The 14,292-nt window shown below is 38.8% G+C and overlaps 1 protein-coding gene across 5 annotated transcripts in view; it reads left to right on the top strand.

The window, feature by feature from the left end:
• Positions 1-14,292, top strand: part of KDM3A (lysine demethylase 3A) — a 36,645-nt gene that overhangs the window by 12,296 nt on the left and 10,057 nt on the right. For all 5 annotated transcript variants that reach the window (XR_012673413.1, XM_075148452.1, XM_075148451.1 and 2 more), the window contains 9 exons: positions 1,691-2,262; positions 3,537-3,738; positions 6,118-6,332; positions 9,365-9,517; positions 9,747-9,842; positions 10,166-10,293; positions 12,009-12,195; positions 12,695-12,864; positions 13,698-13,937. Coding sequence is in view for 4 of the 5 variants with exons in the window: in XM_075148452.1 (XP_075004553.1) it covers positions 1,691-2,262; positions 3,537-3,738; positions 6,118-6,332; positions 9,365-9,517; positions 9,747-9,842; positions 10,166-10,293; positions 12,009-12,195; positions 12,695-12,864; positions 13,698-13,937 (1,963 nt within the window). In the remaining variant the exon portion in view is untranslated. The remainder of the gene's footprint in view (positions 1-1,690; positions 2,263-3,536; positions 3,739-6,117; positions 6,333-9,364; positions 9,518-9,746; positions 9,843-10,165; positions 10,294-12,008; positions 12,196-12,694; positions 12,865-13,697; positions 13,938-14,292) is intronic.

Below are 14,292 nucleotides of genomic sequence, written 5' to 3'. Positions count from 1 at the left end.
CCCTTGTCCTGTCACAATACACCCTACTAAAAAAGTTTGTCCTCATCTTTCTTATAAGCCCCCTTTAAGTACTGAAAGGCTGTAATAAGGTCTCCCCGAAGCCTTCTGTTCTCCAGGCTGAACAACCCCAACTCTCTCAGCCTTTCCTCATAGGAGAGGTGTTCCATCCCCCTGATCATTTTTGTGGCCTCCTCTGGACCTGCTCCAACAGGTCCATGTCTGTCTTGTGCTGAGGGCTGCACAGCTGGACGCAGTGCTGCAGGTGGGGTCTCACCAGAGCAGAGGGGCAGAATCGCCTCCCTCGACCTGCTGGCCACACTGCTTTTGATGCAGCCCAGGATACGGTTGGCTTTGTGGGCTGTGAGCACACATTGCCGACATTCTTTGATGTAGTTGCCCTTCAATGTCACAAGCCAATGTTACTGCTTCATAGTACCCGTCTGTAAACTGATCGATTACACATAGCTGTGGTGCCTACTTTTTGTCAAACGCATTCCTCCCTGCCCCCAAGAAAAATAGAACACATGCAGGCAGATGTCCTGTACACTACCTTCTTGCAGACCGAGTATGGGTCCTCAATTATATTTCTGTTGAACACCAGTGGCTTTAAACTTCTTTGTTACCTGTAGGAGGCTAGAAAATGTCCAACTGGGTGTAAAACCTTCCAGTACAGTGTTTCCCACTCCAAACTTTCCTTGAACAAATTTGAGCGGATACTGCATTTCCATTATAAATATCGCTCTAGAAGTCATGGTGTCAATGTATTTTTCAATCAGATAAATGTCTCCAAAATACAAACATCTACATCAGCTGTGACAGGAGGAAAGGCAGTCAGGGCCCCAGATGAAGGGTGTGTTTTACTCAGTTGTCTGACCATAGCAAGTATGGGAACTGTATTGTACCATGTAACTTTTCTGAGTGTAATCGCAGCTCCTTTCTAACTTGTATAATTTGAAGGTTAGCATATTGTGCTTGTGCCCCCAATTCTGTCACAAAAATGAATGTATGTGGTAGAATTGGTATGACAGGAAAACGCAAATTTTGTGTTCTATTTTTAAAAGAAGTGGTATAGGTTTTTTCCCACTTAGTTTTGTGTATATAGCTCACAAGATAAATGCAGAAAAGATTTTTTTTTTTTTTTTTCATTTGAGCTTTTTGTGTGGGAGCGTTTTACTGCCTCCAATATAGACTTGTAGTGCCAGCCGGAAGTTCCTTGAGTATTAGGATCTTCTCACACAGACATGCAAGTGAAATGCATTTGGTTATACAGCTGTTGCATGGAGAAAATGAGAAAGTAACTGTTTAATTGTGAGAGAACGTAGTGGAGTAGCTGCAGTACCTAAATTTGTATGTGCCTGCATGTGCACACAGCTTTATCATTCTGTCCAACTCTTAAAAAAACAAGCAAACAAAAAAACCCACAACAAAAAAAACCCCCAAAACCCCTCAAAAAATCCCCACAAATACAACAACAACAAAAAACCCCAAACAAACAAAAAACCCCAAAAACCACCTCAAAAACACAAACGTGTTTAACCTCACAAAATTTAAAATCTTGGAACATCAGAGTTCAAAGTACGTGATTAAATTTCTTCTTTCAAGCTTGAAATGTGACTGGATTGAGCAGGTGATGCCCTGATTCATTTGACACCTTTTTCTTTGTCTAATTATTGCATGTCGTGTGTTTCAGCACATGTAGACGAAGCTTACCGGAAACTCATCCTTCTTGTCTTAATACTGGAATTAAACCATTGAAGGAAGATCTGACGGCCTTTCCTAAAGTGGGATTTATATCTAAAGAACAAACGCAAAATCTTAAGGATCAAAATGGTAAATATACCTCTTTGACAACCTCAAGATCTTCATCTTTGACCAATTCAGCTAATGAAAAAGGAACCAACCTGAAAAATACAAATGAACCTCTTACAAAGCCCACAACAAACTTTCCAAAAGAGTGCATTTCTGTGAAACAGTTGCAACATCTTAACTCTTCCATAGCAATACCTAGAGTCAGTAGCACTGTTGAACTGCAGCGGACTTTAGATTGTCGACCCTCAACCTCAGATGCTCATCTTCTCTCTTTTACTGAGTCTGGAGTTAAATCACAAAGCAATTGCAATAGCCAGAACAGCCACAAAGGAAACAAGATTGATGAACTTATAGACATGGAATTTTTTATTAGAAGAAATTCAAATGAGATTCTTTATGACAGAAATGAAAATGAAAGCTTTTGGGCTGGAAGTGCCAAGGTCCAGGATAATAGTAAGTATTTTTAAAACTTCCTGTCATTTGAAAGTCTGTAGTTTCTGTGTAACTACATACAAGTGGGTCCTTTGTAACGTATGCAAAATTAGTAATTTAAATTGTGTGAGTGAATCTGGAATTTGAGTCATTTGTGGGTTCTTTTACAAGGGGAATGTAATAAACTTGAGAAAAAATCCTTTCCTGATAAAGGAAGATGACTAATCATTAATTTCTAGAAATAAGTTGTTACAAAATGTATGCAAGAACAGAATGGCAAAATGGGTTACAAAAACAAGGTTCTGTTTGGAATGCAAATGCTGATGGCATAATGAGACTTTTTTTTTTAGCAATGGTCCTAAATTTTGTAAGTATGGTGAGAGATGGAAGTTGTTCTCAACAAAGCTTTGTTCAAGAGGGGTTTTCACTTAATAACTGTTCTGAAAACAAAACAAGCGAACAAAAAACCTCAACCAACCAAAAAAAAATCAAACCCCACCCAACCTCAAAACAGCCCACCTTGTTTCTATGTTTTCTGTGGCCCACTTCCACTTAGTGAGCTCTTCAAGTTTTCCACATGGGACAGAATGGGAAAGACTGAAGTTGTTTAAGGAGCTGGACTCCTGATGTTATGTATTGTCCTGTGCATCAGGCGGTATAGGTGATCATTCAGGGTTCTGGGAATCTCCCTACGCACCCACCTCTTATTTTTCTTTCCAATCTCACGTTGCTTGATTTTGGATTACCATGTGCTATTCCATAATTAACACGGGTACACAGCCAGCCAAGTAGTCACTGTTGCGCCCTGCTTGGCCTCAGCCGCAATGTGGGAGGAAGAGGGATGTTTGGCATCTGTTACAGCAAGATGCTGAAAGCTGTTGCATCATGAAGGGTGAAAACAGGACTGAGCAATGGCCCGGTTGTGCTTTTGTCTTCATTATTTGTTAAATGTGGTTGCTTCATGCCCTGGTCTACTCAGGTACTCCAGCCCTGATGGCTGAAGAACTTTCATTAAACACAGATGCTTTTCAAAATATTCCTCTGTGGAGGAGCGAAAGGAGCTGTTAAACTTGAGTCCACAGACTATGACTCCAGTGGAACTATATAGCTTGAGAAAGTTTCTACTGACCTGAAAAGAGGTTTCTGCCAACTGCCAATATTTTAGTTTAACTTTGTTTCAATGTAGTGTGAAATTTACAGGAAGAGTTGACATGGATCTTTCACTAAAATACATTTCCTTGCACCTTTATATGAGAAACTGAAGCTTGTCTAATCTAAACTACTCTTCCCTGCAGTAATTGTCCGCAAGTCAATTTTAGCAGATGCTTCTAAAGTGAAGAAGCTGCAGCAAAGTGGAGAAGCATTTGTACAGGATGGTTCCTGCAATAATATCGCACCTCACTTGCATAAATGCAGGGAATGCCGTTTGGACAGCTATCGGAAGAACAAAGAGCAAAGAGACTCCACTGTCTTTTGTCGATTCTTTCACTTTAGAAGGTAAGAACAATTTTGACTCTGTATAGACCTTGATATTCTTTAATGTGAATAACATACCCCACGTCTGAGTTGGACATAGGACCTTTTTTCCTTTTCTGAACAGGGGGCTGTTGAGTGCTCACTGTTAGCTATAACAAGGATCTCCATCTTCCAGGCCAGATGAAAAAACAGTTATTTGGTCAAAGTGGTCTCATTTAGGTCTCTGGTTCAAAACTGCTAGATGTCAGTGTGTAGCTGTTAAGCTATACGGCTAATATACCTAACTAATGAGTGGTTGCCTGTGTTTTTGTAGTCCTTAGAATTTTTTTTAACTGCTTTATTTGAGTAGAAAATATTTTGGCAGGACTTTGAGCTCTTTATTTTGCTGTTCTGGGCTGAGTGCCAATAGGATAACATGAGTTTAGTTTGAGTGCTACAGCTCAGTAGTATTGGAGATAGTAGTGAGAGGGTAGATTCCGTGCATGTCTCCTGAAGTTTAGCGGTTGGAAATGTGAAATGTGAGACATACATCCACAGCTGTGGAAGAGTTGCAGTAAGTGGCCAGGGGCTTTCAGCTGGAGTCATGGAATAACGATGGACAAAATAGTAATTTACATTGTGTGTTGCTCCATTCTTTGTTCCACTTTCCATTTGAGAGTTTGTGCCACTTCTTTAAGCTTGCCGTAGAAACATTTTATCAGTACACTCTCTGGGTTTCAGGAGGGCAGATGGGGAGGGCCAGCAAGGCAACTTTAAGGAAAACCTGGTGACTGTGGAGTGGTGATTGCTTTTCCAAATCTGATCTGCTGCTTCAGATCCATTACACCCCACCCACAGCCCCCAGAGCCCGATTCTTGAGTTGAACAGCCAAGGTCTTTTGATGTTTTATCTCTTTAACTCTTAAGACACCATGAGGGACCCTTTCAAAAAGAGTGTTAAACTGTTACTTAAAGCCTGTCTGTAAGCCCAGGGTGGATGTTCTCAAACTGCAGCGTCTGGCTGTTTTTTAACATGTCCTTTCCTTTGTTTTCAAGTTGTGTAAATTTTTTCCATGAACTATTTGATCTCATGTCCAGATGTTGTTGCATGCTTCTTTTTATTTTCCCCCACACCCATTTAAGCTTTGAGGCATGGACTGTGTTTTATGGGAAGAAGGTAACGCTTGTGATATTAGAGAGGAAAAGCAAACATACTAGTTATCACAAGGGAGATGGGAAGCTTACTTATTCTCAGTTTTCCTTTTTATTTTCAGAGGAATGACTTTCTTTTGAGTCTCTAGGTAGAACAAAAAGAAGCTATAGGCCTGAAGACCTTTTGAAGAGAGAAAACTGAAAGCAGAAAGGTTGCAAAGATCATGAAAAAATACTTTTCACTTGTTTCTTGAGGTTTATTCTTCTTTCACTGCAACACCGTCCCCCTTGCACACTTCGTAGCTAAAGGTTTAAAAAAAAAATGAAGATGTGTTACTAATCTGTTATTTAACCTCGGATTAGAGATTTTACTATAGTAAGTCTTGGAATAATCTGACAGTAATTGAAACGTTGAAAAACGTGTGAGACCAGAATAACAACAGACTATGCTAATTCATCTTCTCAGGGTAAAAATCCAGACTTGCAGTGCAGTTCAAAGCAGTTGAATCCTTCAGTTTAGAACTTGAACCTGATGGAACTGTCTCTTTTTATTGAATGTGAAATCTGCAAAGTCTGAAGATGGCGTTTGTCTGGTGATATCAGTTGCCAGCACAGTTTTCTTGCCACACTTAACACTATAGTGAGCACACGTTGTCATCAGAAGTCAACTTCCCTCTACAGCATTTAGTAAAAAGGTTCCTGAAAACATGAGCAGAACTCTTGATGTTTTTTATTTAATAAACTACTAACAATACAGGTCTCATTCTTTCCACCTACTCAGAATCACTCAAGAATATCTTACTCAAATTTTGCTGGATTTTTTTGGCAGCTACTTCCAAATTAATTGTTACTGAAATATGTTGTATTTTTACGGTGCTCTAATGTCTCTTGTGAGTTGTACATAGTTCTAGATTAAATTTTTACTGTTACCTCCCCTAGATGTGATCCTTAATGCCAGTGCATTTAAAAATTATGTTAACCTGGTTTGGTTTTGTGTGAATAAAAAAATCTTTAATTAGGAAATCTACCTTACTACAAAAAAAAAAGGTGTTTTGAGTCTTCTTTTTTTTTTTTAAACAAGCAGTATATTAAGCATGCTTAATGCTAATGACAAGTATGTTTACCCATGTCTCTTGCAACCATTAAGTGTTAAACTTATTGACATACAGTATACATGTTTACAGTTCAGGCATTAACTCACTGGAATGAATGTAAACTAATAAAACATTTGAGATGATGGGGTTTTCTCCTTTTCCCCCTCTTCCCACAGGTTGCAGTTTAATAAGCATGGAGTACTGCGTGAGGAAGGTTTCTTAACTCCGAATAAGTATGACCCTGAGGCTATTAGCTTGTGGCTACCTTTATCAAAAAATGTTGTGGGTCTAGATCTCGACACAGCGAAGTACATCCTAGCCAACATTGGAGACCACTTTTGTCAGCTAGTGATATCTGAAAAGGAAGTTATGTCTACAATTGAACCACACAGTAAGATCAATTTGTATTAAAATAATCTGTATTTTAATAGCTTTATGTGAAACTTTAAGCTTCTGACTTGTGTGAAAATATATTGCATGCATTTGGAAACATCATATAAGACTTCGGTGTTTCCCTCTCTTCTCAGAGGGAGGTAATGGTTAAGATCGATTGTGAACTAGTGTCAACAGCTCTTTGCTCACAGGCCACAGGCACGGGGAAAGTAATTCTAACCTCCTTTATGTCAGAAGACTCTTCTCAATTGATCAAATTACTTTTCCTGTTGCAGGGAGTATAATTCTGTTATGAAACACAGTGTAAAAAAAAAAAAAAAATTAAATAAAACAGCAGGCAGCTGACAACAATCTATTCTCAGCATGTAAATGAAATAAAGCTTTCATTTTGACTACACAGATTCTGTTAGATTGCTTTGGTCCTATTTTGTTGTTCTTGCATAATGGACCTAATGCTGCCTGTCAAGTCAGTGAAGAAATCTTTTTCCTCCAGTAGCACTGTTTCAAGTGATTATATTACAGCTCTACTGGGAATAGAGTAGAGAGGTGCTATTGATGGGGTAACTGACTGTAGAGCTTCAGCAGTGCAGACAGGGCAAACCTTGCATCCTCGAACACAGGTTTTTGGCCACATTAGAACCTCTCTGTAACAAACGTGAGCAGACAAATGGGGAAGGTTGTGATCTTGCACAGTCTCAGAGTAGAATGACTCTTAAAACCATGGGGTTTTTTGGGATTATAACTACATGACAGAGATGCAGTACAGTTTAGAAGACTGTCTACCCAATGTCTTCTGCATTTGGGTACTATTGATGTTATATAAAGATCATATCAGTTTACCAGTCACTCCAAGGTTTTAATAAAAGAAAAAAACTGAACAGGCTTGAATGCCCTTCAAAAGGGGAGGGAAGACTTGAGATGTTTCAGAAGTGCTTGCTGTGGGGTCTTACCCTGGACTACTTGGAATCTGCAAGCTCTGATCTTTGCTTGAACTGGAACGTATTCAGGCCTGTGGAGCCAAAGTATCAATAGCCAGAGTGAGAAGTACAGACTGGAATACAAAAACACTTTCAGAAGGATGAAATTTTGGGTGGAATTCATGAAACAAAGGGGAGGTGTGGTGGCTCTTTACGGCAGAGGATGCATACCTACCAGAAACATCCTCTGCTTAAAAAAAACAGTTGGTTTGAAAGGAGCAAAATGTCATTAATTCCTCTTTGATTGTTTATTGCCCTGGCTGGTGAGAGTAAGAGAATTCAATTTCATTAAAATGGAGGATATTTTTAATGCCCTGGGTAGGAAAGAAGTAATTTACAGCTTAGATATTCATTCTTCTTTGCACAGTTCAGTGAAAGAGTGCTCACTCAGTTGGCACAGGAAAAAGGTAGATTCTCCTGCCACCCCGATTTAAAGTTACAGTAAACTTTTCTTGGCAGAGTTCAGTTGAAATGATACCTCTTCGTAAAAATTCTGGCTCTGACAAACTGACCTTTTCCAAAATGTCAAAATATTTTATTAAAGTACTACTTTTTAGGGGATCATTTATGTTTGAATATTTTTGGATGCCACAGTATATGTCTCAGGGTCAGCCCATCTTTCTTTTACCAGTGTATTATTGGACTCCGGTAGGTAGAGCCACAAGACGAACAAGTGTGAGGGAGAAAATTATTTGGGAGAGCTTCCTTAAAGAGAGTTCCTTAAAGAATAAGTAGAAAAGCACAAGTGAAATTATTCTGGTGTAGTAAAAGATTGACCAGTCTAAAAAGAACAGCTTGTTAGGTCACGTTGCTCCTTGGCCACCAAGTGCCAAAAGGAGACCTACAGAAAGAGGAGACAGAGTCAGACTACAGAGAGGAAACAAAAGAATAGGAGGAGTAGAAAAGGACAAAATCAGAAAACTGAAATATGAAATTACATGCAACAGATAACAAAAAAACCCCTTCATTCTGTTTTGGGGAAATTGGAGGATTGGCTAGAAAATGGTAAATACAGTGCATGTTTTTAAAAGGCAGAGAAGAATGGAACTGGTGATATTTAGACCTCTGTTTCCTGGAAGAATTTTGAAGCAAGTAGGCAAACAATTTTTACCTCCTCCTTAAGAACAAACTGTGCCAAGCTATTCTAGTTTTGTTCCATCGTTATAATGCCCATAGTTAGTGGGCATTATACAGAAGAAAAGCAACAGATGTCTTGGATCCTGTTGTGGTTTTTTTAGCATACGTTAGGACATGGTCTCTGATAACTTGCTTTTGAAATTAATAAACATTGTGGGCAGAAAAGTTTCAGAGAAGTTACAAGTGTGGAAGGAGGTAGGAGGTGTGTGCTTTTTGTCTAGTCTTGTTTTCTAGCTGGCGACATAATGAAATGAAGATCAGGCTAAAATTATCTGTACATAATGCAGCCCTGGAAGGGCCTGTAATTTTTTGGAAGATACTGTCAATGTTTGGGATGTTTTGAGTGAACTGAAGAAGTGACTTGGCATAAGGAAAGGTGGAATATAGTGGGTACACAAGAAACCTGAACAGCAGTGGTCAGTTCTTTAGAGCAGAGCAACTCACCATTCTGAGAAGGTCTGATACACACCTATAAACATATAGAAAGCATACTAAAAGGAAGATAACTACTTGCCCACTATGCTGTTAAGTAGAGAACAAGGACAATCGGCTTGTGACAAGCTAGACGTTAAGCTTAGCTCGCTAGTAGTAACTTAATTTTTTTCTAGGGTACCTGTGGAATTTCCACTTAGGAGAATGTCAGTAGTGTGCATGTTAACTTGGGCAAATACACGTCAGGAGTAAGAGACATAGTTGGTGCCGCACAGGAGAAAGCGAAATGGTCTTGATTGCTTAGACTCTATTGTGGACCTACTTTTCTGAATCTGTAACGGCAAAGGCTTTGTTTTGGAGTTCCAACACAAAACCAAGTCTGAGTCTTGTATCACTAAAGTGGTTTAATGTAGCTATATTTAACATGCAGATTTTTTTTTTTTTTTTTAAACTAATGCTTTGACTAATCTGTCAATTACCACAGGACAGGTAGCCTGGAAGCGTGCAGTTCGTGGAGTTCGAGAAATGTGTGATGTCTGTGACACCACAATCTTCAACCTTCATTGGGTCTGCTCTAAGTGCGGCTTTGGCGTGTGTGTGGATTGTTACCGGATGAAGAAAAAAAGCTTACATGAAGGTGAGAATGTATATTGCTACTTTAAACAAGCAAGGTGAGGGGAAAGAAAACCTGTATTTTGAACTTGGAAGTCAATAACAACCTTAAACAGCAAGACAATAAGCTTTCCCAACAAAAAGAACATGTTGTAGACTTGTGGTTTGGTATATCAATAATAGTAAAATATGTAGCTTTCCAGAGGAGGATGTAAGATGCACTAATAAAACAATTTAATGTTTTTGTTTTATAGATGATGACTCGGATACTTTCTCCTGGTTTAAATGTGTGAAGGGGCAGGTACATGAACCAGAGAATCTAATGCCTACACAAATAATTCCTGGAAAAGGTATTTTAAATATTCAATTGGCATAAAAAAATGCTGTAGGCTTTTGCTGTCTTTTGTATGTTGTTGATATTGTACTGAGTGAAGGGGTTTTTTTAAGTAATAAAGGCTTAGTATTTATTGTTCAAAGACTGGAATAGCCTGTCTATGTAGTACTATTTTATTATGTTTGACCTTTACAAAGAAGTAGCAAAACTTCCTGTTTAATGATGAACTGTGTTTGTCTACTATTGTTTATCTGCATAGCATACACAATTTCTTAAGAAAGGTTATTGAATGTTGGATGTTCTAATTACGTGAGCTCACTAATGACTCTTTTCCTTCAGCTCTCTATGATGTTGGTGATATTGTTCACTCTGTAAGAACAAAATGGGGAATAAAGGCAAATTGTCCTTGTGCAAATAAGCAGTTCAAGGCATTATCAAAGCCAACTCTAAAGGAGGATTCAAAACAGGTACTGCTTCTGTCTACACTATGTCTGTGTGGTATAGGTTTGCCTCAGTCTACTACCCCTGTTTGAAGGCAGTGGTAATTGACTTTGTAGGTATGCCCACTACTGATAACCCCACCATGGAGGGTTTTGTTCAAAATTTGTATTCAGTATTCATCAGTTCTTTTTTAAGTTTTAGGGAAAATATCATTGTGTCCCTTTGACACGCTGATGCCTCAGTAAGTGACCTATCCTTGAAAAATGCTCAGTGAGGATATTTTAGAGCAAAAATAGGACTAGATTGAGAGAACCCTTAAAAGTCTTAAGAACAGACTAGTGGGAATGGTTGTGAAGTGTAGGCTATCCCTTGGGTCCTAGAGATGTAATACTTGCATCATCTAAAAGAGTAAGTAGGGTGGAAGAGCACTGGAATTCATAAAGAACTAAACATGAATAAAATTGTGAGGGCTAGAGCAGTATGGAGAAGCACTGATTTCTCTAGGGATCATGGTAGGAAGTTTGCTGCTCATTATATTACAAACAAACAAAGCCCCACCATACATTTATTTGTAAATGGATGTAGTATTTTTTTGCTTTCGAAAATAGAGCACAAATTAATGGCTTAGTTTTGCAGCATCTTGCAAGAAACCAGTTGAATTAAGTAGTTTCAATTTTGTTGTATGCTTATTTGTAAACTTATTTTGAGAATAAATGTGTTATCTTAAGTGTAAGAAGCAGGCTGAACTTGATTTTGGTATTGATAATCAATAGCATAGACAAAAAATATCGTGAAGTGTTAAAAGCGAGGAAGATGGTTACATGATTCAAAAGTTAGCCTATGACTGACCTAGCTTCAGTCTTCTGTTTCTTGAGATTTCCTCTGTGACCCTGGACAAACAGCTGCATTGAAATTTATTATACCTCTCTTTCTGTAAAATTAGGTAAATATTACTTCATTTTATGTCACTGCATTGGTTGCGTGAGGATAAGCTTATTAAAGTTTGAGGCATTTTATATTGTGTTTGGAGTCCTTACCAAGCATCAGTCATCATTAAGAGATGAAATAAAGAACCTAGCAATAGGTAGATGCAGAATAATTTTTCTATTGGAAAGTCTTCGAGCATAGAGGAAAAATTTAGCCAGTCATGCAGGAATCCTAGGCTAAAGCAGTAGTTCTAGTTAGCCTGTTATCTAGAATCTCCAAACAAGTAGATAAATCAACTGCATAGGAGATGTACTGTGCTTCGGTTGTGCTGGCCAGGCCGATGCTGCATTCATATGCAGCTGTATTTTAGACCTGGCACGTGGGCGGACTTTTGCCACCTTCTTAAGACAAAAATTTAGGAGCCCTATGTATTTGTTTTAATCTACTGAACTAGACCTCTAGCTTGGCCCTGATCTGAAACATCACTAGAATTATGAGAGCACAGCTATTAAAATTGCATTTGGTTCCCAAAGCAGTCCCAGAAAATGCATCTGGGAAACTCGGCTTTCTGTGCTTGTCTTGAGGGGTGATGGACTCTGTTGCCTGCTCTTAAAGTCGGGAGATCCCGATTCCTGCTGGATCTTCATCTCTGGCCAATACTGAGATGCAATGCTGACCTCGTGTGGAGATCAGATTTTTTTTGAAGGGCCAAACCATTTTTGGGTAAAAGAATGAAATTGAACTTGGAAGGGCTTGCTTCTCCTTCTTGAGTAGAGCGTTTGTGTCTAATCGAGTTCTCACTTCGTTTTTTCAGAACTTGGTACCTGGAGAGAGGTCCAGCCTTCAACATAATAGTTTTGTCCTGAGCCCACAAGTCACTACACACGATCCTCCTCTAAAATCAGCAGCTGGAAGTAAACAAACTGCTTCAGTAAATACTTCTCCTTCATTAAGTTGGCTATCAAACCTAACAAGTGGAAACGTGAATAAAGAAAACAAAGGTATGTGCAGAACCAGTGAAGAGTAAACCCTTTCTAGCTGTTTGTCAGAAGAATATAGATCAAACCCAGCAATATCTTGCGTTGAGAATGATATAATCTGCCTGCTGGGATGGGCGTTCAGTGCCTGTACTGCAAAGCTGGTCCATGGCAATGACTTGGAGTGAAACCTGGCAGGGTTATGATATTCTTTTTTGAAAACTGGATTAACGTCCCGTTGATGCAAGTATTCTTGAAAATTCAGTTTGAGAATGTATTTATTTTAAAATGTGTGATTTTAAAAACTTCGGAGTATTGAAGAAAGTTAAGTGAAAGGAGTATTTCATCTGCATGTATTGAGAGCAGAGAGAGAGAGATATACATACATACATGTATGCATATAGGAGTATCTTGTTGTCTTAAAAAAAAAATCCGAAGCATGTAAATCCAAAGCACATACTTCTCATGGTTCAGAGAGTTAATCCTTGCTTCATTCTCAGGTGTGTTCTTTTCTTCATTTCAGAGAAACTCCTCATACCTATTTCAAAGAATGAAAATAAACCTCTTCAGACACTCCCTAGTTTAGCTAAGCCTGCTGCAGCCCTGCAGACATTCAACAGTGCAATATTAACACCTGTGAGCAACAATAACACGGGTTTCTTGCGGAATCTGTTGAACTCTTCTGGAGGAAAGGTATATGAAAAATTTTGTTTTACAGGTTTGAGTTGATACCAGGCTTAGACTACTGTTCTAAACCTGTGAACAACTACCACAGATGTTTCTCACAGTAGGTAAAATTCTGTCTTCATTTGGGAAAAAAGACTTAATTCGGTGTCTATGTTGCAGTGCTCCAGTCAGTGCTTTCTAGAGTAGTAGTTTAGTGGTACTATCAGCAAGTCTTGCTTGGTGAGGGGTTGGGAACCAAGTGATAAAGCAGATGAATTTACTTAGGCTAGTGTCTGGCAGGTGCATTAATTTGCATGTCCATTAGACTCAAAAAAGAAGCATCAGGGAACTTACAGATGGAGGGGAAAACATTCTGTGGTGGGTGACTATGTTTTTCATACCTCGTTTGCAGACTGGTTCACTTCAGATGTTCCTGGGCTTTGTTTGCTCTTACAGATATGACTTCAAAATGGTGGGGTGAAATGTTGGCCTTGAGAATTCCTTGGTGAAACTGCATTTCTGTTCTTTGATTTAAAGAAAGTCCTGTTCCGTGCTGCATTTCATGGTTTTCTGCAGTGTTGCTGAAATGTAAATCGGAGCAGAACTTCTTATGCCAGAATGCTGTAGACAAAGTGTCAGAAATGGCATTTAATGATGGTGAGTTTCTAGACAGCAAATTTCTACAGATTTTTGTTTCTCTGCACGATGTGAGCTCAAGTGAAAAATTTTGAAAGTGGCAAATATCTTTAAAGTCTGCAGGACAAGGCAACTGAGAAGTGCACCAACTTCTTCTTTTGTTCTTCTTTCTCTCTCTCTCTCTCTCTCTCTCTCTCTCTTTTTTTTTTTTTTTTAAAATTCAGACAGACAGTGGACTCAAGAGTACACCCAAAATCCTTGATGACATTTTTGCTTCCCTGGTGCAAAATAGAACCATTACAGAATCCTTGCCTAAGAAACCTCAAGGATTGACTATAAAGCCTACGATAATGGGCTTTGATACGCCTCACTACTGGTTATGTGATAACCGCTTGCTATGTCTTCAAGATCCCAATAATGAAAGTAATTGGAATGTCTTCAGGGAGTGCTGGAAGCAGGGACAGGTATTTAAGTTCTTCTGCTTTTTCCGTTTTCAGTTCACGTGCTTTGCCCTTTAATTGAAGTGCAGGTACAAACTTACTGCAATGATAAGCAATGCTAAACCTTCATAAAATATACTACATGAACACTGTTAGATCCTTAGATAAAAGGATGTATATTTTACTATTTGAAATCAGTTTCTAAACACGCTGCTGAATTTATGGCTCTGTATACAAAGCTGCCTCATAGCTTGAATTAAAGAATGATCAAATGCATGGCATAATTCTGGTAAGGCAGGCTGAGCATTTATTTTGGAAAATACAGTGTTCCTAAAGTGCCCGTGTTCAAATGTTCAGTATGTTTTATGCATTACCCTAT

This window comes from Calonectris borealis, chromosome 4 (assembly GCF_964195595.1).
Source record: "Calonectris borealis chromosome 4, bCalBor7.hap1.2, whole genome shotgun sequence".
Lineage (NCBI taxonomy): Eukaryota > Metazoa > Chordata > Aves > Procellariiformes > Procellariidae > Calonectris > Calonectris borealis.
This window is presented reverse-complemented; position numbering and strand designations above follow the sequence as displayed.